Source organism: Acinonyx jubatus, chromosome B4, assembly GCF_027475565.1.
Source record: "Acinonyx jubatus isolate Ajub_Pintada_27869175 chromosome B4, VMU_Ajub_asm_v1.0, whole genome shotgun sequence".
NCBI classification, from domain to species: Eukaryota; Metazoa; Chordata; class Mammalia; order Carnivora; family Felidae; genus Acinonyx; species Acinonyx jubatus.
Window position 1 is genome coordinate 131,694,957 of NC_069387.1, and position 25,335 is coordinate 131,720,291.

At 43.9% G+C, this 25,335-nt stretch overlaps 1 protein-coding gene across 1 annotated transcript; it reads left to right on the forward strand.

Annotated features, from left to right (window-relative positions):
- Positions 1-600: 600 nt before the first annotated feature.
- Positions 601-14,479, forward strand: RBX1 (ring-box 1). Its single transcript, XM_027070644.2, has 5 exons — positions 601-758; positions 2,647-2,725; positions 7,824-7,894; positions 10,886-10,971; positions 14,292-14,479. The coding sequence occupies exons 1-5, from the start codon at positions 681-683 to the stop codon at positions 14,302-14,304; spliced, it is 327 nt and encodes a 108-aa protein (XP_026926445.1). The 5' UTR covers positions 601-680; the 3' UTR covers positions 14,305-14,479.
- The last annotated feature ends 10,856 nt before the right edge of the window (positions 14,480-25,335 follow it).

Genomic DNA, 25,335 nt, shown 5'->3' on the forward strand with positions numbered 1-25,335 from the left:
CACAGTGGGGCCCTGGACAGGTCATTCGGGGAGATCCCGTCTCCCCGTCGAAGCCTGAGCATTTCCCGAACTGGAATCAGGAACCAAACGGTGCCTGGGCCCGGCTCTCCCAGGGAGGCTGCACGTCGGGCCTGGCTCGGAAGTGGGTCGGGACCTGCGACACCACGGGGTCCCGGTTTCGGCAGCAGAAGGCGGGGCGCCCACCCTCGACCCTTCCCCGGCGGAACGCTGCGGAACACCAGCCGGCACTGGAGCGCTGCGGCGGCGGGGAAGCCGGGGCGGGGCCGGGGAGGTAGGTCCCGGCCGAAGCGGAGGAAGCGGCCGCCGCCCCAGCTGAGGGAGTGTGGCCGGGGGCTTCCCGCGGGAAGACGACGAGAGGTAGTCTCTCGAGCGCTTCTAGCCCTCTCGAGCACGTCGGCTCGACCCCGCCCGGCCCCGCCCCAGCCACCGCCTCTTCCACAGCCGACGCAGGGGCCGGGGGGTGGGAGGGGAGGGAGGGACCTGCGCCAGCGCCTTTAAGGGGCGTGGCCACATACTCCGCCCCCACACGCCCCTCGCGCGCCAGTAAGGGGAGGGGTGCGGGAGGAGGCGCCAGGGCGGGAGGGGGGCTGAGGGGGGAGAGCCAGGCGTGCGCTGATGCGCAGGCGCAGTGGCCGGACGACAGACTGTGTGTTTCCAAAATGGCGGCAGCGATGGATGTGGATACCCCGAGCGGCACCAACAGCGGCGCGGGCAAGAAGCGCTTTGAAGTGAAAAAGGTTGGGTCTCGCCAGCGCCTTCCTCAGGGAAGCTAGAGAGGCGCGGATCTGGCTGGCAGGCCCGAGGATGACCAAGGCGCGGAGGAAAGGGCTTCATTGCAGGGCGTTCCTGGGACCGGGTACCAGAAAAGGAAGCTGGGGGGCGGGTCTTAGAGTTGATCGGCGTGACTGCGGCCCACTGCCAATGGCAGTATTGGTTTCGCCTGGAGTCTGAGGGACCAATCACGGATGTGCTTATTGAGATGCTCGGGGTTGCGACTTGGCTAAGGGAGCCAAGCGCCTGAGCTGTCACTGGAGGGGTGGAGGGGTGGGGAGGAGTGGGTGGGGTGGATAGAAGGGGGAGTCGGAGCGATGCGGTGGGTGGAGGATGGGGGCAGTGCGGCGAAAGCCGGGACCTGAGTTCCTACTGCATTGGAGGCCTCTGAGGAGCCCGGCTGGTGATCTCCTTGCCCCGCCCCTTCCCGAAGCTCGGGGTCTCTCTGACTCTGAGGGACCCCAAACCGTTCCTCGACTAATCGAGGCCTCCCTTAGCCCTCTCTCTAGCCTTCGTCCCCTCCGAGTTAAAGTGTCGCCAGTCTAACAACTCTTGGTTCTTCTAAGAGGTCTGTTGGTTAGTCATACAGCCGCCCCAGTCCTGTGGTGATAATCCAGAATCCCTCTGTCCAAAAAAAAAAAAAAAAAAGCATGGTGGAATCTGTTAGAAAATGCGAGCCCAAACGTTGTGTCATTTAGGAAGGGTTGAGTACTAGTGGCGAACGACCGGGTGAAAGTGGGGAAGCAAAAACGTGGAACGTGTCTTTTTGCATGAAATGCCTTACAGTGGGTTTGCCAACGGTTGGGGAGAAAAGTACCGATTCCCACATAATATAAAATAAATCTGTTCAAATGAAGACTCTGAAATAGGGAAAATGTTATTCCTGGAACATCTGGCTGAACACTGACAATATTCCCCCTCCCAGTGCTTTTTGGTGTTTCATTGTGGGCACTGCATGCTCAGTTACAGCCAGCAGCCATATTGAAGAATAGAAATAGGGGTGTTTTTTTTCCCTTCAAGTTGAAGGTGTCGGCTGAAAAGTGCTGGAGAAGTTTAACTAGACACAGAATTGGGTTTGAAAGAGCTGAAGGTTTTGGAAGTGGCACCAAATTAGTGGATGAAAAGGGAGTTTGGGAATCTTTATAATTGTAGAAGCCAAAAGGTTGAATTACTTAAATAGTGCTTTTAGATAAACTCTTGATTGGAATTATCTTAACTAAATATGAGTCTGAGCATGTAAGCGGTGAGAACATCAGTTTATTTGACGGTTGGATCTAGACAAAATTCTCGTGAATTCTAGAGTTCGTTGTGAAATAATCTTGTGAGATTTAAGTGATGACCTTGTTCTGTGTACTGACACTGGGTAATTAGTTATCCAGCTTATCCCACGATTACCCATTTTATGATCCAATCATCATCTTAGTTCATTCTGTTCCTAGCTTTCACCTCCCTCCTCATGCTTGCAAAGTTGCCTTGAAAAGCAGATACTGATCTATGCAGAAATTGAGCTCTTCAGGAGAAACCTGTACAGAAATTCGAGTTTGGGCTTATTAAACCTAAAACAGGCACTTAAAAATTATTCCTCATCTCTTACATTGATATTGTCGATTAAATTATTTTAAGCTGACTCCTTAATTTCTGTGTTCATATACTCAACCTTTTGGAGAACGGGTGAGCATACGTGTAGCCTGCTGTTGCCCTCTGATAAAATAAGAGTAATGTAATGTCCCCAAACTCTTGTGTTTGGTGGTCTTTGTGGCTCTGGGTTAACTGCAGCCGCAGTGTGCAATCCTAAGAGTGTGCGTGCCTGTGTTACAAGGAGAGTGTATTGTTCCCCCCTTTTTCTCTTTGCAGTGGAATGCAGTAGCTCTCTGGGCCTGGGATATTGTGGTTGATAACTGTGCCATCTGCAGGAACCACATCATGGATCTTTGTAAGTAATTGGAGGAGGATGGGAGGAGATTGAGAAGGTTACAGAGATTGTGCCTATCTTGATGTGCCCAGTTTTTTTCTTCACAAGGAGATATAAAGCACAGTCAGAACACTTGGTGTCTTCTGCATCTAGTCCATTGGTAGGTTTGAAATAGAGTAGATTTAACGATATCCTGGAGGCATACTCATCTCTCAGAATAAATCTACTCAATCTAAAGATGGCAAGCACACATTTAGAATGAATTGTGGACACAGAGGCACTGTAGATTATTCCTCTATATTTCCGATCTCATACCCAGACTCAAAGGCAAAAATAGTGAAAGGGAGAAAATAAACTTTGAGCTAAAATATTCTATCAAAGCTAGTTTTTGCTTGGCAAGATTTATAAAGAAAAGAAGCCAAAGAAGTAAGGAATTCAATGTTAGCCCCAAAGTTTAGAGAACATTGCTGCCAACATCTAAATAGGCAACTAATTGCACTAAAGAAATTCTGTTTAAATCTCCTACAGATTCCATCACACATAGTAGCCAATACATGGTGGATTTGATTATAGCTGTTGATGGGCTAAGTATCCTTATAGTAATAGGAGCGAGAATATTGATCATGTCAGGAACAGCCGAGGTTACTTTTTCATCCAGGTACTAAAATGGTCTGTTAGTGAGATCTGATACAAGCAAAGAAATTTCACCTTTCTCGAGTTGAAATTATAGGCACTTAGAGTTTGAAAATCACTCACCTCGTCTCCAGCTTCATCTTGTACCACTCTCCTGCTCACTATGGTAGTTTCTCTGGCTTACTTTTCATTCTTGAAGTGTCCATGCTCTCTTTTAGGCCCTTACATATCCTGTTCCCTCTGCCTGGAATATTCTCCCTCTTCTCCCCACTACCTTTGTCTAACCCGTTAGTCTCCAGTCTAAATATGAGCCGCAAATGCCAAGTACATACATAATTTAAAAGTTTCTGGTACCCACATTAAAATAAAAAGAAACAGATGATTTGTACTTATTTATCCTGCTATATCCAGAATATTTTCGTTTCAATATGTAAGTAATATTTTAAAGTGAACTATTTTACTTTTTTTTTTTTTTTGGTACTAAGTCTTTGAAATGTATTTTACACTTCGAGCATATCTCATTTCAGACTAGCCACATATCAAGTGTTCAGTAGCCACATGAAGCTAGCGGTTACTTTATTGGGAAATGCAGAACTAATCCATAGTTGGTCTTTAGATCTCCCCTTAAACTTGCTCAGAAATGTTTTCCTAACCATACTTACATATACACAGGCTACGACAATTCTGGTAATATTCCAACCACCTCCTATAGTTTCCTTTGTAGTAGCTATTTAATTTAGTTAGTTCTTGATCATTTACTGCTAAATCGCAGCATCTAGCATAGTGTCCAGTACATAATAGGTTCTCACTAAATACTTGCTCTATGAATAATAAAAATACAAAGTAGGGGAATAGTGTGTGATTGTTGCAACTTGGAAAGCACCAGTCAAGTAACATGTGTGGTAGTTTATTGCCCTTGGTTTCTTTGAGTTTTGACCCTGTTTACCTTCTCACACAACAGTAGATAGCAGCTACCATGATGTTTAATATAGATAGAAGGAACCCATCACGGAGAAACACATGCACAGTTTTAAATGTGTTTGGGTGGGGTCTTTGATTATATGTTTGCCAATTTTGTTGCTGTGCATTTTCACAAGTAGTTGTGCCCAAAGCAAATTTTATTTTCTTTGGGCTCTCTTCTATAAATAGTTAATGATTTCAAATAACACTGTTTTTGGTTTTTGTTTTTTTTCTATATTTAAGTCATTTTGTGTCTTTCTGGATGCAAGAGAATGTACTTCTTGGGAGGACCACAACAGACAAAGGCCACTGATATTCTGACTTAGAGTTGAACATTTGAGGGATCAGTGTAGGTCTTCAGTTAGATACCTACTGGCTTTATCATTTATTTTAAATGTAGATGAAGCAGTAGAATATGAAACTCTTTTTTTTTTTTTTCTTAAGTAAGCTCCATACCTAATGTGGGTCTTGAACTCATGACCCTGAGATTAAGGGTCACATGCTCTACCAACTGAGTCAGCCAGGTGCCTGAGAATATTGAACTCTTATAACAAAAAATTATGAAAGTGTGTTTAAGTCATGTCTTTTTTTTTTAATTGAGAAGTTTATTATTTTTTTAAATATTTTTAAGTTTTTTATTTTAATTCCAGTTAGTTAATACGCAGTGTTCTGTTAGTTTCAGGTGACAATATAGTGATTCAACAGTTCTATACATCACCCTGTGCTCATCATGACAAGTAAACTCCTCAATCCTCATCACCTATTTAACTCATCTTCCCACTCTCCTCCCCTCTAGTAACCATCAGATTATTCTCTAGACTGAAGAACCTGTTTTCAAGTCATGTCTTTTATTCATTCAGTGAATACTCATATCCTGGGCATTTTGATAAGATAAAAACAGTGACTGAGATCAAGCCTTTACCCTTAAGAAACATACCCTTTTGTTTATTACAAACACTAAAGAGTAATCTGGTAGCTACAACTGGGCTTGTTTTCCATTAGAAAATAAATGGATTATGATCCTTGTAAAAGCACTTTTTGTTAAAGCTGAAAATAAGAATCTTGATTTAGCAATGGCCATTTTCTAATAAAGTGTGACATTAAATGAATGATTATATACACAGCTGTAAATAAATAAGAGTGATTATGGCTGTGCCCCGGTTGGATTCTTCCATAAAGCATTCTTGGTCTGAAGACTTCCTCTTTTGAGTCAAAATTGATACTGCATGCCCTCTTACAGCTTTGTATTTATTTTACATTGCTCCGTTTCTTGGTTCTAAAAATACACAGTCTGCTAGGTGTTATTTTCTCCATTACCTCAGGTAATTTTGTTCCAGATGAAAAGGGCGTCCAGAAAGGCTTAGACCCAGCCTTTGCTGTGAGAAGTTAGCCTCTTCCTAAACCACATGTCCATGCCTGTTTTGAAAGTGTGAAATCTGTCCAAGATGAAGCCTTTGCTTCCCTAGCAGTCCTTTGGTGGTAATGCTCTTGTATTGAAGTTTAAAAGTCCCTAAGCTTTATGTATCACATGCAGTAAGCTTCTGCCTTTGCAGGGGTATGACAGGAACCTATTATGTGCTGCATGATTGTCTGCTCTAGGCTGACAGTAAACAGTTAGTTTCCCTGTTTAAATGAACTACTCAACTCCTATACTCACTCTGCACCAACAGCTCCAGAATTCCTATTCGAGAACATTTTACACTCATATTTAGTAATTTCCCATGCCATATCCATTCTTCTTTGGCATTCTAAATTGCAGTCCTCTTCCTCCTATATATTTTTGTTCTTTGTTAGGAATTGTCAGGTAAAGAATACATATGTATTTGCTCCCCATTTTCTCTGTAGAAATGGGTTTTGTTTGCTTATTCAAGTACCAAGAGTACTTTGGACTTGGCATAGAAAGACAGAGTCCCTTAAAAATACCTTGACCTGGGGGCGCCTGGGTGGCTCAGTCGGTTAAGCGTCCGACTTCAGCTCAGGTCATGATCTCACGGTTCGTGGGTTCGAGCCCCACATCAGGCTCTGTGCTGACAGCTCAGAGCCTGGAGCCTGCTTCGGATTCTGTGTCTCCCTCTCTCTCTGCCCCTCCCCTGTTCATGCTCTGTCTCTCTCTGTCTCAAAAATAAATAAAACATTTAAAAAAAAAATACCTTGACCTGGAGAAATTTAAACATGATAATGTACTTGGAAACAGTTGTTATTTATTTAAATAATTTTGCCTCTTATTCAGCTGATTTCATAATACATTGTTCTCATCTAAGTGAGAGGATCCAACTTGAAGAACATCAGATTTTATTTTCTCTCCTTTTGAATATGGTAGTGCAGTCACAGCGCCAGTAAATCCTTGAATATACTGCATAGATCCTAGATTGTCCAGTCCTATCAGAAGGAAAATCCAGTTACTGTCTTTAGGGTGAATGTGGATAGCAGGAGGAAGTTCTGTGATTTTAGATCCTTTGCCTTTCATATTTTTGAAGGGTGGAGAAAAACCCATATGGTGTATCTCTTCCCCTAAGACCAAATATATCCATTCAAATCTCAGCATTATTTGCCTACAGTTTTACTGTTTTCCACCGATGGAAGTTTGAAGTAATTGTCTCCTATTAAACAGTCTTTCCTGAACCTTTTTTCTCTTCAAATGGGAGACTCCATTTAGTTACCACCTTCAGAGACCGCAAATGATAACACTAGTAATTCTTGTTCCTTGAATATTTATCCCCAGTAGAGTTTTACTCATCAGTTCTTGATCTCAGATTTGTATTCTATTTCACTTCCCCTCTCTTCCTCTTCTATGAAATTGGTACTTGGGTATATTTGCTGTAGTTTGCTCTATGTAGTCACCAGACAAAATCACCTCCGAGGTAGTAAGCATCACCAAGTCGTGTGCCCCAAATCTCTAACCCATTGGCCTTACAGATTTACTTTGCTTCACAGTGTTTTAAAGATTTTTGAGTTTTGCTGCTTTCACATAGCATATGCTACGGTTTGCCACAGGCCTCTTCTCTCTCCTTTATTTTGCTTCTGTCCCAGTTCACACGTCTGCCTGACCCCTCTAGGGACTGAAGCTTGTTGCCCAGCTATGCCTTCTTGTTGTGAGGGCCTGCGAGACAGCATCTGCCGAGAGTAGGGAGAAGATGCCAGTTCTCAGAACAGGCAGAATTACGAGGTAGCTTTAAGAATTTACTAAATTTCCCAAATTAGGAGTAATCCCTTTCATTTGGACAGGTCAGATTATGATGAGAACTAAAATGCACCTTTTCCTTCATAACTCAATCTGTGAACAAGGATAGGAAATCATTGCAGAGCAAACTGTTAGGTCACATCTCTGCCTTCTGTGCTTCACCCCTTTTTTGTACTCATTCAAAAACGATTATAACTAGTTAACCACTTGAGATTTTGTTCAGGTTTGTACCACCCTCGCCCCCACCCAAATCATGTCCTTTTGTAATTGTGCAGGGAGGGCTGCTATGGACTGAAGGGTCGTTGCTCCTGAGGTCCAGTGATCCTGTCGTTCTTCTTCCTGCAGGCATAGAATGTCAAGCTAACCAGGCGTCTGCTACTTCGGAAGAGTGCACTGTTGCGTGGGGAGTCTGTAATGTAAGGAAACATCTTTCCCTATCAGCATGGCATGTAAACATATTACTACTTTTCCTGCTTTGCCAGTCTTGAAAATAACTAGGAAAAAAATGACTAGCCCACCTTTCTCCCAAAAGGTATACAAATAATAAAAAAGATTTTAAATCTTTGTACTATTCACCTGTTACAGATGAAAAATTACTACTTATTGCAGGGGCACCATATTGTCTTAATTATAAAGTGGACCCACTTTTGTTAGCACTTTGGGGATTCATCTTTGGGAATTGCCTTCAAAGCCTGTGGCAGTGTTTGGAATATTCTCCTGTTGGTAGAAATCCTTACCTTCCGAACAGATTTTTTTTTTTTCTTTAAAGTGCTAGATACCTTGTGGAACTAAGTTTGGTGAATAAATTGATATTCAGGGGCCTGCGTGTGTTTTAAAGTATGGCAAATGTACTAAGTTAGGATTTTGTTTTAACATGGCTCATGCCAGAAATGTTTTGTCCAGCATCATTGGACAGAATGTACACCCTTCCATGGTGTGACAGCTGTGAACGATAACAGGATCAAATATGTTATTTCTAGCATGTGTTAAAAATTCATCTGTAGAGCCATATAGTCCTAGTCACGGGAGCTAAAATTGTCCTGTCCGAGCCTCCTGTGCCAAGGGGACAGAGGAACTTCAGCTCCCAGCATGGCACAGGCCTAAGAGTCTCTGGAGTCAGACCCCCATTCCCTGTCCTGGACTCACTTGCTAAGTGACTTCCAAGCAAGGTATTTGACATCCCTAAGCCTGGGCTCCCTCATGTAGGCACAGAGTTATAAACAGGATGAAATGATTTTCTTCTGCCACATAGTAGACATAAGTATTTGTTGAATAAATACATATAAATACAAATTTGGGGTGTTGGTGGTTACTGAGCAGATGGCAGCTGTCAGTACTTTTCCGCATCAGGCTGAGGCTCTCCCCTCCCCGCTCCCCCAAGCCCCGTGCCTTGAGGTGCACCTTCTGAATTCTGCCAGGGCCCTTTGAGGAGTTTCACAGTAGCCTGTAGTGGCCAGGGGACACCTTTGTTGTTTATGGGGATAAAGAAAACATAATCTGGTTCCTTGCTCTGCCTGACATTCAGGTATGTCCTAAAAGCCATGTTATTTTTTTGGTGGAAGGAAAAGGGAGTGAAGTTGCCCTTAAATTTGGCTACAGAGAGCCTAGCTCAGGGAGCCTGCCATAAGGGAGAGCTGGCATGGTGCGGCAGAAACCTTCGGACTAATGCTGGCTTCTAGTTCTGGGTCTTCTCGCCAGCTCCGTGAATTGGCAAGTCCCGCGATTTGTCTGGGTTTCGCTTCCCTGTCTGCACGATGAAGGTAATAATACCTGTCTCGATTGCTCTGAGGCTCCAGTTAGGTGATATGTGTTAGCATCTTCTGTAAAGTGTAAAGCACGGGTCAGTGTACTTTAAGACTGCTAAACATACCCATGAGCAGACCTTAGGTCATGAACAGGAAGAAAGTTGGGACCAGGTGGTCCAGCGATTGCTGTCACCTGCCTCACAGCCTCTTTCCCTCCATCTTCTGCGGTAGCTGCAGCGTACAGGGACCCGATGCCTGATGGGGGAGGGGGGACATGGAGAGAGGGGTCTTGAGTACTCTTAGGTGTCCCTGCCACCTGGTCATTGAGAAAAATGCCTCAGCCTTCTGCTTTTTAGAAATTTTGTTCTCTTTTACAAAGAGCTGCGTGAGAGTTAGGGAGTTGTGCGAAAGGGATCGCGTGAAAGCTCTCACTCTGGGAAAGTATTTGTCCTGTTGAGCATCCATAGCGTACTAGCTGTGGGTTCCACTTTTAGTTACTGAATTCTGTTCTTGTCTTTATCAGAAGACAGCGCACGTGATAATAATCCACTCAGTGACTCTTCTTGAAGTTCCATGCATGTTTTGGTAGCCTTGCTGACCAGATTTCAAGGCTGCTATTAAATCAAGTTTGTGAAAGTTTTCATTATTTTGTTGGGGTGCCCACATTACTCCCCTGTCCCCTACCTGAGCCACCCCTCACAGACGAGAGGAAACCACACCTGCTGCTGCTGTCTTACCACTCTGCTCCCGGAGAGGGAGGAGAGCAAAGGTCCAGGCGGTGGTGGTGTGGTTAGTGTCTACATGTCATTAACCCACGTGTGCAGCTTTTCCTTTCCCCCAAACCTGAAAGCCGCCTCATAGCTCTCTGTCAGTTACCAGCTTTCTTAGTATTCTTGCCGTTTTACTTCTTGCCTCGATCACGAAATAAACCATTTGATGCTCCTTTAGCTGCTTGTATGCAGTTGGTCCGTCATCATGCTTCCTTTTACCCTAATTTTCTATCTCATTCCTTTTTAAAAGGACATGCCTCACCCCTTAAAGGCTTCCTGAGTACTGAGCTATTGTAATATCAGTACATCTTTGAACAAATCTGGAAATGAGGTCCTTGGAACAGAGTTGAGCTGGGTGTGGGAAGATTGGGGAAGTGCCTGTCTCAGCTCTGGGTGGGTGGCAGTGGCAGCGTGCTACCCCAGGCTGAGGAGAAGACGCTGCTCCCGGGGGTTCCCATTCTCCAAGATGGGGGAGGGGCAGTTGGGGACCACGCAGGGGGAAGTTTCAAATCTGCGTGTGCTCAGGGGCTCCTGGCTTGTGTCTGAGGAAAGTACAGGAAAGTAGAAGCCTTCCCTTATAGCCAAATAAGACCAGGAGGCCACATTCCACCTTCCCTTAAGGGAAGGGGAGAGAGCATACTGGTAGACCATGTACCGTGCTTCCTAAGTAGTTTCTTCTTTTAGTGGTTACAACATTTTTAACAGATGTTTCAGTGAACATGGCCTGTACCTGACCACGGCGTAAGCAGTTGTTGACCTTTTGCCTCCCGTTGTTGTCTCCCATTGCTCTCCAGCCCCGTGTGTCACCACTCCAGTGCCCCTGAGACGTATTATCAGTGGATGGCCAAGCCCGCACAGGATGATTTTTAATAAAATGTGTCTTTTCTTCCAGCATGCTTTTCACTTCCACTGCATCTCTCGCTGGCTCAAAACACGGCAGGTGTGTCCGTTGGACAACAGAGAGTGGGAATTCCAAAAGTAGGTGTCTCTGGCTGTTTTGACGTTGTAAGACTGGGTTTTATGGTCCGTGCCCTTCTTTGACTCACCCCAGGCTGGAGGGCGCATAGTCTCAGAAGATGGACACATGAAACATACCTTGTTTTACAGACTAACTTTTGGTTAAGCAAGGACTCATCTGTGAGGAAAATGCACAAAGGTGTGGCATCCTAGAGTGTGCCAGCTCCCAGGGTCTGTGAAAGTAGAATATAGGAGAATCTGCTAACTATTAATCACATCCGTAATAAGGATCCAGGGGCTCACCAATGTCAGGTATCTTTCCTTTGGGCTAGAATTACATCCACCGATCCTGTTTCATTGGTTTATCTCATGCTGATTAATTCTGATATAGTATTTACGGTTATATCGACTAAATTATTATATAAATAAAACATGACATGGTAGATTTCTTAAAATTCAAATAGTCAAGAGGGCATACCAGAAAAAATTAGTTTCCCACCTTAGACTCCTAATCCCAGTCTCACAGGTGACCGTCAGCTTCTTAGTACTTCTGACTATCCACACGCATGCTTGCATGTACACGGGTAGATATACATGTATAATTTTAATATAAATATGAGCATCCTACATAGTAATTCACCTTGCTTTTTCATTTCATACATTTTAGAGTTAGTTTTTCTATATCCACATATATCCTTTCTGATGGTTGCATTTTTTTATGTTGACATACCATAATTTATTTAATCAGTCCCCGTTGATAGACATTTGGGTTTCAAATTTTTCACTGTTAGTATGTAGGGATGAACATCCTTACACATGAATCTTTGTGAATATGTGCGTGTATATTTGTAGCAATAGTTCCTAAAAGAGGACTTTCTGGGTAAAGAATGTGTACCTTCTTTATTTTTTATTTTTTTATTTAAAAAACATTTTTTTTAATGTTCATTTAGTTTTGAGAGAGAGACAGCAAGCTGGGGTCGGGGGGGATGCAGAGAGAGGGGAACAGAAGATCTGAAGCGGGCTCTGCACTAACAGCACAAAGTCAGAGTTCAACGTGAGGCTCGAACTCACGAACCGTAAGATCATGACCTGAGCCAAAGTTGATGCTTACCCAAGTAAGCCACCCAAGCACCCCCCCCCCCATTTTTTATTTTTGATATTGTCAGATTTTCCTTTCCCAAGAATGTGTTCTAATTGACGCTCCCTCTAAACAATGCAACAGAATGCCCCCTTCTCCATTTCCTGTCAACGCTCTATTATGGCACTTTCCCACCTTCACTAGTCTGATAGTTGAAAACTAGTATTCAGTTGCCTTTTCTGAATTTTGAGTGAGATTGGGCTACTTACCATGTTTTTATGCCTCTTTTTCTGTGAATTGCCCTTTTTTGTTGCTGTTGAGTTTTTGATCCTTTTCTTTATCAAATTTTTTATGAGAAAGGGGGTTTTTATTTAAACGTGAGTTTTGATTAACAGGATATAATGAGATTTATAAAACAAAAATTGGGATTCTTTAGTTTGTTAAATGTTTAGAAATCCGTTATTGGTACAGATATTTTGCTTTTAGACTTATTTATTTGGTAAAGAATTTTGGAACTCTAACCCAATGCATGTTCATTTTTTAAGAAACCTGTCAAATACTCAGTGTTTAACTCCTACCATTGTTCTTCATTCAGCATGTATGCTACATAATGTGTAAGATGTAAAAACATATGAGACAGTCCTTCCCCCTCCTTAGGGAGCTTGCATTCTGTGTAAAACCATGAAGTCATATCTATCAAGGAACTTTTCTATGTTCTGAAGAGGCCTTCATAACTGGCTCTGCCCTGGAGCAGGCTCCGAATTCCGTTTTGGACCACAACTGTCCCATGTTTCCCATGGAATATTCCCAGGACTGAGCCTAGAAGGGGGGGGCTGTGTGTGAAGAATTCCTCATGTTGGGTTCTGACAGCACCACTTTATCCCGCAGTTAACGGTACATTGGGAAAACAAATTCCTAGGGAACAAGTTGCGGCATTCTTTAATCTGATGGACAACTTCTGGGTTGCTCTCCAGTCCACTAACAAACACTGGAGCTCTACCCTGTATGGAATTGGGCACAACTTTTTTCCAGACAGTATTCAAGTAGATTTCTTGTGGAAATGCAAAAAAGATCTAGTAGTCCTTTGGGCTGATCGAAGCCATGACCCAGAATTTCATTGCCCTGGGGTCCACCCATGTATCAAAGTATTTTAATCAGAGGCTAACTATTCAGAAAGAACCAGGACAGAGGCCCCTGGGTGGCTCAGTTGGTTAAGCATCTAGCTTCTGCTCAGGTCATGATTTCAAGGTACGTGGGGTCAAGCCCCACGTCGGGCTCTACGCTGACAGCTCAGAGCCTGGAGCTGCTTTGGATTCTGTGTCTCCCTCTCTCTCTGCCCCTCCCCTGCTCACACTCTGTCTCTGTCTCTCTTAAAAATGAATAAAAAACATTAAAAAAAAAAAAACAGGACAAAGATTGAGTAAGACAACAAGGAAGGATTTTTGTTCAAGAAATCCATTTATATATAGAAGAAATTTCCCAGCCCTGTTTATTTTTATAATCTTGTTAGAGCCAAATTTTGGCTTTTGGGGAAATCAGAAACTACCTGAAATCCATACCTCTCTACAGTTCTCTTTCTGAATGTGATCAGGCTGGAAATTGGACCTGGTGATAGATTTTGAAATTGAAGGCTGTTCAATGACTATTCCCTGTATTTGCCTGAGTTAGCAGAGTTGAAGTTAAAATAGCCTGCAAGCGGAAGGGAGGCCGAGTGCTCAGGGGTGTCTGAGCCGCTGACTGGAGCCAACAGGACAGTTCCCTTTCATAGCCACTGGCTCCTCCTTTTCCCTCTTGCTTCCCTAATACTGCCCAGCATATCTGGTGACTGGGAGAGTCAGGTGGATATAGGTGAGTCCCATGGAGGGACCATCACTAAGAAGGGGATAGTAGGTAGGAGTACCTGGGTGGCTCAGTCGGTTAAGCATCCAACTCAGGTCATGATCTCACGGTTCATGGGTTCAAGCCCTATGTCGGGCTCTGTGCTGACAGCTCAGAGCCTGGATCCTGCTTTGAATTCTATGTCTCCCTCTCTCTGTACCCCTCCTCTACTTGTGCTCTGTCTCTCTCGCTTTCAAAAATAAATAATAAACATTAAAAAAAATTTTCTTTAAAGAAGGCGGTAGTAGGTAAAATGTTACAAAGGACAAAATGAAAGGGGCAGAGAAGGTTTTCATCACATTTCCTCATGTGTTTTTAGCAGATTTTATAGCCTCAAACAGGAAATTACTAAGGAATTAATAAAATGATATACTTTGTCTTTCAGGTATGGGCACTAGAAGGAAAATTCTTCCATCGAGCTCAACTGTTCTGTTATTCATTTAATGACTTGCCCTCCTGTTACTTAAGTATAAATTAGATAGAACTGTGTCTTTTCTGCTTTGTCTTTTCAGTTTGCTATTCCTGCAGCCATATTGTATTCTGTGTCAAATAAAATCCAGTTGGATTCTAGAATAGATGCTGTCTCTTGTGTATGTGAAAAAAGTGAACATAAAGGCTGGAAAGCCAGCTTTTGAAAGTGACATGTTTGTTCATTAGAGCAGAGTTGTCCTGTGAGTCTGCCGCTTGGTCACCAGGGATCCCGATCCACAGCCCGCTCGCTCATGGCAGCCTTGGGTAGGTCATCTCTCTGCTCTTCCTTTCCCTTTAGAACGGCTAAAAGGCATCACATGCGCACAGAAAGAGGCTTTGTAAAATGTAAAACCACTATACAAATGTTAACTTTGACCATGTGTGACATGTTGCTTTCTCTTCTTAGTTTAGAAAAATAAACCGGAAAAAATCTAATACGTAATTTTGGCTGGCGAAAGAATAATTTGTAGGCTCAAGTTGAAAATTGGTGTCACTTAGAATGGAATCGAAAAAGAGAATTCAAGTTGCCTCTGTCACCACCATCTTTTGTAATTTGTTCAAAATGTCTTAGCCATGGGGACGCCTGACTGGCTCAGTCAGTAGAGCATGCAGCTCCATCTTGGTTGGGGTCATGAGTTTACGCCCCGTGTTGGGCAGAGATTAAACAAAAAAGGCTTGGCGATGAAGGAATTGCCAGTTCTAAAACTAATTCAGTGGTGATCATGTAGTCTTTAGCTGAGAAAGTCGAGTTTACTGTAGCGGTTCTCAAACAAAGGTCTGAGGACTCCTGGGGGTTCCTGGACTCTTACAAGAGATTCATGAAGTTCCTTTTCCACTACATGTCTGTATGAGGCCAGCTTTTCCTTACAAACTTCAACCAAAGTAACACACTGAATGAAGAAGCAGGCATGAGAATCCAGCTGTCTTCTATTAGATATAAAAGAGATATGCAGAGTATAAAATCATGCCACTCTTTAATTTTTTTTGTTTTGAAAAATAGTGGCTTTTAATAAAAATATTTATGTTAACATGTGATGGTTTTTGTTCTTTTAATCTTTTTAATTTCTTGGTTTACATTCCATTATGGTAAATGTAGATATTTACTCACAAAAACAAAAATTGTTTGAGGTCTTCAATTTTTAAGATCATCTAGGGATCTTTAGAGTAAAAAGTTTAAGAATATCTAGGGGCGCCTGGGTGGTTCAGTCGGTTGAGCGTCCGACTTCAGCTCAGGTCATGATCTCACACTCCATGAGTTCAAGCCCCGCATCGGGGCCTGGAGCCTGCTTCAGATTCTCTCTCTTTGCCCCTCCCCCGCTCATTCTCTCTCAAAGATGAATAAACGTTAAAAATTTTCTTAAACTTTTTTAATGTTTATTGTTTATTTTTGAGAGAGACGGACACAGCATGATCAGGGGAGGGGTAGAGAGAGAGAGGGAGACACACAATCTGAAGCAGGCTTCAGGCTCTGAGCTGTCAGCACAGAGCCCAACGTGGGGCTCAAACACACGGACCATGAGATCACGACCTGAGTTGAAGTCGGATGCTTAACTAACTGAGCCACCCAGGCGCCCCCCAAAAAATTTTTTTTAAGTTTAAAAATATCTAGCTTAGTTATTAAGAACTTTGAGGTCTTAATGAACCTGGATCAAACCCACCTTGCTCAGCTAACAGCACCAGGCACACAGCAAGCACTCACAAGGAGGTAGCTGCTATTGTTGGCTGTTAATTTAGGACCATCTCCCTCAGCAGAAGCATCCTCTTCTAAACCCCTTTCAAGTGGTCAAACTGTGTGAATACTTCAATAGCGAACACATTGCTTTTCACACAGATGACATTACATATCTGGGGAGATCGGCTTGAGTATTAATTAGTACCCTAGGCTGCAGAGTACAGAGATCCAGCTTCTGCTTAGGTAAGGGAAACTTACTGGCGGGTATGAGGCTATGTAATACAACAGAAGAAAGGGCTAAGGATGCGATTGGACCCGAGAATGAATGGAACCAGGGAGGCACTGCTGGGATTCTCTGCCTCTCCAAGGACTCCCCTCCTATGGCAGGAAAACAGTGCCAACACTGCCACCTCTTCTCCCACAGCTGCTACGTACGCGAGAGGGACTCACTCCAAGCTCAGATTCCCCAAATCCCAACTGGGTCAGAGGCCCATACCTGGACCAATGGTTCGTGTGGACAACAGTGACTGCCTTGAGAACCCCCATCGGAATGGAGGGTAGCCGTTCCCAGAAGAATGGGAGACAGACAACACAAGAGGTGTCTACTTCAAGACTCGCTAAGGAGTTTTTTTCCCTACCTTGAGCCAAAACATCTTGCAACGGACATCTCGTTATTCTTGTGTTGCCTCGTGAAACTGGTGGACATGAACCTTCCCTGAGATATTAGTGACATTACTGCTGAGTGCCTGTTGTGTGTCAGCCTAGAGGACACAGCCGCGTTAGACTAAATCTCTCCCCTCAAAGAGCTCATAGTCTAGCCGGAGGATCCTGGGAAAACGAATGAATATGGAACTTAATTCTGGAGAGCTCCACAGGGCTCAGACGTGGGCTTGATCTTGCAGTGCCCATTCTCTCTTGGTTTTCCTTCTCTCAACTCCTGTGCCTTGGAAGGGCTCCTCTATCTCAGTCTGCCCTGAAGATTCCATTCTTGAAGTTTTGCTTTGTCTGAGAGACGGCATCCTCACCTGGAGTCACAATAGCGGGCCAGACCCTCCAGTGGGCTCCTGAGACCGGCCTGTGCGCATCTCTTCCCAGATCCACTTTTGGTAACCTCATGTTGGTAGTTTGAAATTGGCCATAGTGGGTGTGTTTACACCACAGGAATTGGGAAATGCTACAAATCAGAGCTTCCTTTCCGTGGAGAGCCTGTTGTTACCAGCACACCACTGCATAGTTAACTGTCTTTAGGATAGTGGTATCCAAATGTGTCCATTGTCTATCCCTGGCTGTGTGTCTCACCGGCACTTCAAACTCAACAGGTCAACGATGGCTTTCCTTCCATTTTCCCAAAACATAACCCTCCTCCTGGATGACCTCTCCCGGTTAATGGCATTGCCACTCATCCAATTCCTGAAGCCACAGTCATTCAAAAAGCATTTTAGATGCTCTCCTCTTCTTTGCCCCCGTGTCTAATTAACCATTAAACACTATTCATTCCACAGATGTGCTCTCACTAAAACCTGTACCCTCTTCTCCATTCCCACTCCCACGGATGGAGTCTAGGTCCTCTTCATTTTTCTCTAAAATGATTGCAGGGGCACCTGGATGGCTTAGTCAGTTGAGCATCTGACTCTTGATTTGGGCTCAGGTCATGATCCTGGGGTCATGGGATCAAGCCCTGTGTTGAGCTCCGTGCTGAGCGCAGAGCCTGCTTAAGACTCTCTCTCTCCTTCTGCCCCTCTCTCCCACTCACATGTGCTCTCTCTCTAAAATAAAATTAAAAAGTAAGATGATTGCAGTTCCCTCCAACTGGTCATACTGTCATTTGTCTCTTGGCTACAAACCAAAGTGAATCTTTAATTTGGTCTGATGCCCCTTCCACTGGTTGAGAAATTCCCCACCTTGAAGAAAGCAGAATTCATTTCCCATCATAGACTTTGAACCTCCCAGTTCCTGGCTCCTCCAATTTCCTTGCAGCTGGAACCAGGGAGGTTACCTAACCTTCACTAGAGACATGTACCCTGCCATCCATTACGGCTGTGGGCAGCAGCACCGGCAGCACCCAGGGCCCAGTGCAGGTGGCAGAATGGGTTATGACACCCAGTGTTGAACGGCCTCAACAGCCAGCACCTTCCCAAACTGGTTCTGTGGCATAATGTTGGCTGGGATCCCAGCTGCTGCCTGTTTTCTGAGCCCAACTCCCCATCATGCCTGGTGTTGCTGTGAACTCTCCAACATCCTTTCAGTGTCTGCTGTGCTAGAAAAATCAGTCAGCAATTTGGTTCTCAACTCTCAATATTATCCCCTCTCATCCCCACAACTTTTCCTTATACACTCTTTTTTTAAATTTTATTTTAATTTTTTTTAATTTTACATCCAAATTAACATACAGGGCAACAGTGATTTCAGGAGTAGATTCCTTAATGCCCCTTCCCCATTGAGCCCATCCCCCCTCCCACAAACCCTCCAGTAACCCTCTATTTGTTCTCCATATTTAAGAGTCTCTTATGTTTTGTCCCCCTCCCTGTTTTTATATTATTTTTTTTGCTTCCCTTCCCTTATGTTCATCTGTTGTGTGTGTTAAAGTCCTCATATGAGTGAAGTCATATGGTATTTGTGTTTTTCTGACTAATTTCACTTAGCATAATACCCTCTAGTTCCATCCACATAGTTGCAAATGGCAAGATTTCATTCTTTTTGATTGTCGAGTCATACTCCATTGGATATATACCACATCTTTATCCATTCATCCATTGATGGACATTTGAGCTCTTTCCATACTTTGGCTATTGTTGATAGTGCTGCCATAAACATGGGGGTGCATGTGCCCCTTCGAAACAGCACCCCTGCATCCCTTGGATAAATACCTAGTAGTGCAATTGCTGGGTCTTAGGGTAGTGCTATTTTTAATTTTTTGTTCCAGTCCACTCTTTTTTCTTAAATAACTTCATTTATTTATTTTGACAGAGGCAGGGACAGCATGAGTGGGGGAAGGCAGAGAGAGGGAGAGAGTCCCAAGAAGGCTCTGTGCTGCCATCACAGAGCCCAATGTGGGGCTCAAACCCATTAAGATGTGAGATCATGACCTGAGCCAAAGTCAAGAGTTGGACACTTAACTGACTGAGCTACCCAGGTGCCCCTCCTTATTCACTCTTAAAACATTCCTAAAAAGCTCATCATTTCATTGTAATGTCATCTGACATTTTCTACTCCTTTCCTCAGCCAAAAGAATAGTCTTCTGAGAGTCCTTGGTCTATCTTTTCCATTCCTTGTTCATGTCCCATGTTTTGATCAGGCTCTTTTCAAATCAGAACCCACTGGAGAGTCGATTCCCTGAGTAATGACATTATTTTATTTAGATGCTCCCTCTTTTCTATTTGGATCAGTTTTCGACCTACTGTTAGAACACCTTCCTGGGCTTCTTGTAGGCCTGCTGTCCCGTCCCCTAAACTGGGCCTTCACCACATGGTACACAGAGCCTCATGCAGCCTATAACTGCATGGCAGCATATCCTGGTTCTGCACATCCCCTTACAGCCTCACACAAGTCCTTTGGACTGATCCCAGGGCTGTGTTGTAGCTTCAGTTGTCCTTGCTTGACTTTCTGTGCTCCTTCCAAGAATATCTCCCACCCAATCCAGTCAAGCTCCTAGTCCCTCACCTCAGAACTGGCCCTGAGAGGCAGGTCCCCCTCCAGGCTCCTCTAAAAACAGACTAGGCCCCTGCCACCCTTTCGGGCCCCCATCATGGAGGCTTCCTCTTTTCTCTGAACATTTTGAGATCTCTATGGTGAAGTCTGAAACAGCACGATTGCTTTCACCAAAGTGTCCCCTTTAGTCAGAGTAACCTCAGAGTAGCAATGTTTCAAACTAATTGTGTCTACGTTTTGGATTCTGAGACATGAAACTATCCATTACACAAAAGTAGAGCCTATCAGCCTATACTTACAGGAGAACTAAACTTTTGAGATGCCTTGATAATTAAACATTCTATTTTTTGCCAAACTCCTCTTCCTGCGACGGATTGCCTCTATCTCGCTTAAAGACACTACCATCTAGTCAAACAGGTGAGAAACTTTAAAGTCGTCTTTAATGCCACTTTTGCCCTCATCCCCAATATCTGTGTGGCTGCCATGTCTTATCTCTTTGACTTCAGTTTTGCTCCACATAAATCCACTCTCTTCCCTCTTCCCCCACTGTCTAGGCCTTGAGCCTAGATTGGCCTTAAGCCAGCCTAGGCCTGGATTGTTGAAATGGGTTCATTAATCCCCTCACCTACAAGATTCGGGAGCTGCAGTAGTAGAAAGTATCATAAAAGAATAACTCGGGGTTGATGGGGGGTTGGGGGGGTGGGTGATGGGTATTGAGGAGGGCACCTTTTGGGATGAGCACTGGGTGTTGTACGGAAACCAATTTGGCAATAAACTTCATATATTGAAGAAGAAAAAAAAAAAGAATAACTCAGGGGGGCCCAGTTCTAGAGTATCTGAAGATTCTGCTCTTTCATGAAGCTCATGTCCCATAGATCTTCTAGATTGTCAAGAGTCTTCAGAAGGCATCTCCATTTGTCCACAGCTGTTGGAGAACATGGCAGACAGTAGAAGAAGGAAGTTATATCAGCCAACCATTTCTCTTTGTATTCCACTAATGTTTAAATCTCACTGAACATCAGAACATCTTGAAAATACAATTGCTTAAAAGGTATAAAGACACAGAAACAACCTAACACTAATAAGAATGGTATAATAATTACCGTGTGTGTGTGTGTATATATATATATATGTATGTGTATATACATATATACAATATATAATAATAATGGTATTTTTCAAAACTGTGAAAACCAAGAAACACAGGAAAGCATTTCTTACATGATGCCAACAGGAAATTGAATCATCATGGGCCTTGCAAAAATCTTTAAAAAAAATATACAATATGTGGGGCGCCTGGGTGGCTCAGGTGGTCAAACATAAGACTTCACCTCAGGTCATGATCTGACGGTTTGTGGGTTTGAGCCCAGTATCGGGTTCTGTGCTGACATCTCAGAGCCTGGAGCCTGCTTTGGATTCTGTGTGTCTCTCTCTTTCGATGCCCCTCTACCACTCACGTTCTGGCTCTCTCTCTCAAGAATAAATCAACATTAAAAAGAAAAATACGTACAACATGCAGGGGCGCCTGGGTGGCTCAGTCGGTTGAGCATCCGACTTTGGCTCAGGACATGATCTCGCAGTTTGTGGATGCCAGCCCTGTTTCGGGCTCTGTGCTGGCAGCTCAGAGCCTGGAGCCAGCTTCAAAATATTGTGTCTCCCTCTCTCTCTCTGCCCCTCCCCGGCTTGCGCTCTCTCTCTCTCAAAAATAAATAAAATTTTTAAAAAATTTTTAAATAAAAAAAATATATACCACATGTAAAAATGGGATTTCAGTTAGGCGGATTAAATGCTGGGTCATTTATAGCTGTTTTCACGTATTCTTGTTGTTTGCTCTTGCATTTGAAATAAGGAAGAAATGAGCCCCCTAAGCAACTAAACTGTTTACAGTTCTCGGAAGGTTCCATTTATGAAGACCAGTGACTCAACGTGTTGAAGGTTTATCCCCAGGATTTAGCACGTCCAAAATGCTCTCATAGATGCGGGGAGCCTATTTGCTCCGCCCATCAGATCTTTGCTTTTGAACAAAGTTAGTTGCGGGGCTCCTCGTCTCCACTCCCACCCCAGGTCATCTCTGAGGCACCTGAGACTATATTTAGCTGCTTGTGCTACATTGTCAATCTTGCTCCGTTCATTACCCACCCGCTGTGTGTTGCAATGAAGATGGCAGAAGCTATAAGGCTCTGGAGCCTTTGTCTCTCTCCTTGCTTTATCTGAGTTTGCAAGCACCTCCTCTTGCTTCGTTATAGCCCCTGTCCTCCTGAGTATCCGGCATTATCTGTGTATTTTTACACAGCGATTCAGATTTCGACCTGAGGCCTTTTTGATGCCCGGTGTCTTCCTACGGTGAGAGATCAAATGAGCTTAGGTTAAAATCCTGACTCTGCGACCATCACATGAGGTGACTCTGAACAAGGTTCTGAGCTTGAGTTCCTTACTTCTAAAATAGGGATAAGGAAAAAAATGGTATAACTAGGGATACCATGAAAGGTGATAAAGAAAATTAGATTGCCCACTGAAATTAACACTGAACAGATCAGAGCTGGGATTTCAGATGGGCAGAGAGAGGAAAAGTGGGTCCCAGGCAGGCAAGAATGGACTGTAAAGGGATTGAGGGCATTAATATATCTGAACAAATAATATGTTGATTTCTAAAAGGGATTAATCATGGAAACCCCAAACTGGAGCCTCACTGAAGCACAAGTAGGCAGTGCCCACCCCTGCTCTCTGCAGCGGGGGCAGCCTTGGCCAAATAGATTTTGATTATTCACAGCCCGTTGGCAAAGCTAACCTCAGTTTGGAGATTTTAGCCTGGTCATTTTAAATATTTTCAACATCTAACTAACTTTAAAGAACCTGCCCATGGCGTCCCATTGTACTTAAGAAAAATTGAAACTTCTCACCCAGGCTGACTCATCTCTAGGTGACTTGGCCCCTGCCCTCCTGCCCGACCTCATTTAAAAATGCTATTCCCCGAGGAACTGGGTGGCCCAGTAGGTTAAACGTCCAGCTCTTGACTTCGGCTCAGGTCATGATCTCACAGTTCATGGGTTCGAGCCCCATGTTGGGCTCTGCACTGGCGCCGTGGAGCCTACTTGGGATTCTCTCTTCCTTTCTCTCTGTCCATCCCCCGCTCATGTGCTCTGTCTCTCTCCTCAAAATACATAAATAAACTTTGAAAAAAATTTTTAAAAAAAGAATGTCGTTCCTTCTGGTACTCACAGAGTTCCAGCCACTCTGGAGGGAGTCAGCACCTACCCTGTGGTCTTGGCCTGGGTCTCCCCCTGACATCTCTGCATGGCCGCCCTCTTCAAGTCTTAGAACTCGCCTGAACTATATCAGCTTCCCAAGGAGGGTTTCCCGGCCACCCCATGGAAATGGCCACCCAGTTCACTCTAATACATCAACCAATTTTTTTGCCTACATAGCACTTAGGCTTATCTAAATTGTCTTGGCCACTTCTGTGATTACTTGTTTACAGTCTGTCTGCCCTCCTGGTTCTGAAGTTCCAAGAAAGCTCCTTAGTCTGTCCTGTTTGCCTGTGCATCTCCAGCACCTACCATGGGGCCTTCATTGGTGGAATAAATAAACAAAAGAATGAACCAATGAACTGCCCTTGCTTTTATTTTGTTCATGCCTACCAAGCTGTCTGATCAGGATTTGGTGGCCCACTGGAAAAGAACATTAAACTGATGGTACAGAGGTGAGTATTTTTTCTCATCCCTGTAATAGTTGTGATTCACTTTGGAATTATTTTTGTATAATCTTTTTATATATGAGTCTAAGAGCTTGGAAACTATTGTTAATGTTTATTAGTATCAGTATTTACTGATATGCTAGGCATAGATGGGAACTTTACCATCTTCACAAAATAGAATCTATGAGGTTAGTGCTGTTACTGCCCCCTGTGACAGATCAGGAAACTGAGGCTCAGAGAGCGTAAGTGACTGTGTAAGTTCTCATCATAAGGAATGGCAGAGACAAAATTTGAATCAGGGTTCATCTGACTCCAAAGCTGGTGTGTTCCTCCCTAGCCCGACAGGGGACACCCAGCTCCTCCCCTTCCCCACTCCGAGGATTCAGCTCACCCTGCCTTGGTCTTTGGTGATGATGATTCTACCTTGTCGCATCCCTTGCAGAGGCCTGGCCACCGTGCAGGGAGCATGAGCCAGGGAGAGGGGCAGAGGGAGAGAGAGAAAGAATCTTAAACAGGCTCCGTGCTCAGCACTGAGCTGGACTCAGGGCTTGATCCCATGACCCTGGGATCATGACCTGAGCCAAAATCAAGAGTTGGACACACAGTCAACTGAGCCACTTAGGTACCCTGACAACCTTTTTATTTTAAACTGTGGCGAGATATTCCTTTTTATAGCTCTCTTCTCTTCCCTTTAGGGAAGGAGTGAAGACACCACCTGTTGTTTTTTGTTTGTTTGTTTTGCTTTGTTGTTTAGAACCTCAGTTCTTCATATATCGAAGGTCAAAATTGAGTATGCCGATCAATAATAATAAATGCTGTTCATTAAATTGGGGCTTGGAGGAACAGCTAGGTTCCCTGATTAACTGGGAAGCCTGACATTTGTATAGCCCATAACTATTTACAAAGGGCTTTCACTCCATTATCTCATTCTCCCCTCACACTGACCCTCGGAGAGGCAACTTGGGCCGGTGAAGGCGAGGCAGTCTTGGAACGAGTAAACCTGGGTCTACATGCCAGCCCATCACTGAGGAGCTGTGTGACCTTGCGCCGGTCACTCCATCTATCTGAGTGCCTCATTTATTTTTTATTTTGAATTATCATACAATGAACTTGACTTTTTGGAGCGCCTGGGGTCAGGTCATGATCTCATGGTCCATGAATTCAAGCCCTGTGTTGGGCTCTGTGCTAACAGCTCAGAGCCTGGAGCCCACTTCAGACTCTGTGTCTCCCTCTTTCTCTGCCCCTCCCCCGCTCACGCTCTGTCTCTCTCTTCTTCAAAAATAAATACACATTAAAAAAATTTTCAAAAATGAACTTGACTTTTTAAACATCTTGGTGGGTAGTTCTCTGAATTTCAACATGTATACAGATGAGAGTATATATACCACCACAGAGTGCAAAATAATTCCGTCTCCCAAAACACCTCCCTCATGCTATCTCTATAAACACACTCTCCTCACCTCTAACCTCTGGTGACCACTGATTTGCTCTCCATCCCTCTAGTGTAGTCTTTTCAAGAACATTATACAGTGGAGTCTATACAGGGTGTCATATTCTGAGGCTGTCTTCTTTTGCTCAGCATAACGTGTTTGTGATTAACCCAAGATCTCCTGTGTATGAATAGTGGACTCCTTCGTGTCCATTCCATTGTATGGATGTGCCACACTTTGCTTACTCTTTCACCTGGAGAAGGACACTCGGGTCGTTTCCTGAGTTTTAAGTCTCTCGTTTTTTTGTTGTTTTTGTATTTATTTTTTACAAATTTTAAAAAACTGTGGTGAAATACACATAGCATAAGATTTACCATCTTCCTTGTACAATTTAGTGGCATTTAGTACATTCACTATGTTGTCTAACCATCACCAACTTTTCCAGAACTTTCTCATCATCCCAACTAGAAACTCTATGCCCGTTAAACAATAACTCCCCATTGCTCTCTCCCCC

Coding starts and splice junctions, on each gene's coding strand:
- RBX1 (XM_027070644.2), top strand. CDS start 681: ATGGCGGCAGCGATGGATGTGGATACCCCGAGCGGCACCAACAGCGGC. Junction 759..2,646: donor AGCGCTTTGAAGTGAAAAAG/GTTGGGTCTCGC, acceptor TTCTCTTTGCAG/TGGAATGCAGTAGCTCTCTG. Junction 2,726..7,823: donor GAACCACATCATGGATCTTT/GTAAGTAATTGG, acceptor TTCTTCCTGCAG/GCATAGAATGTCAAGCTAAC.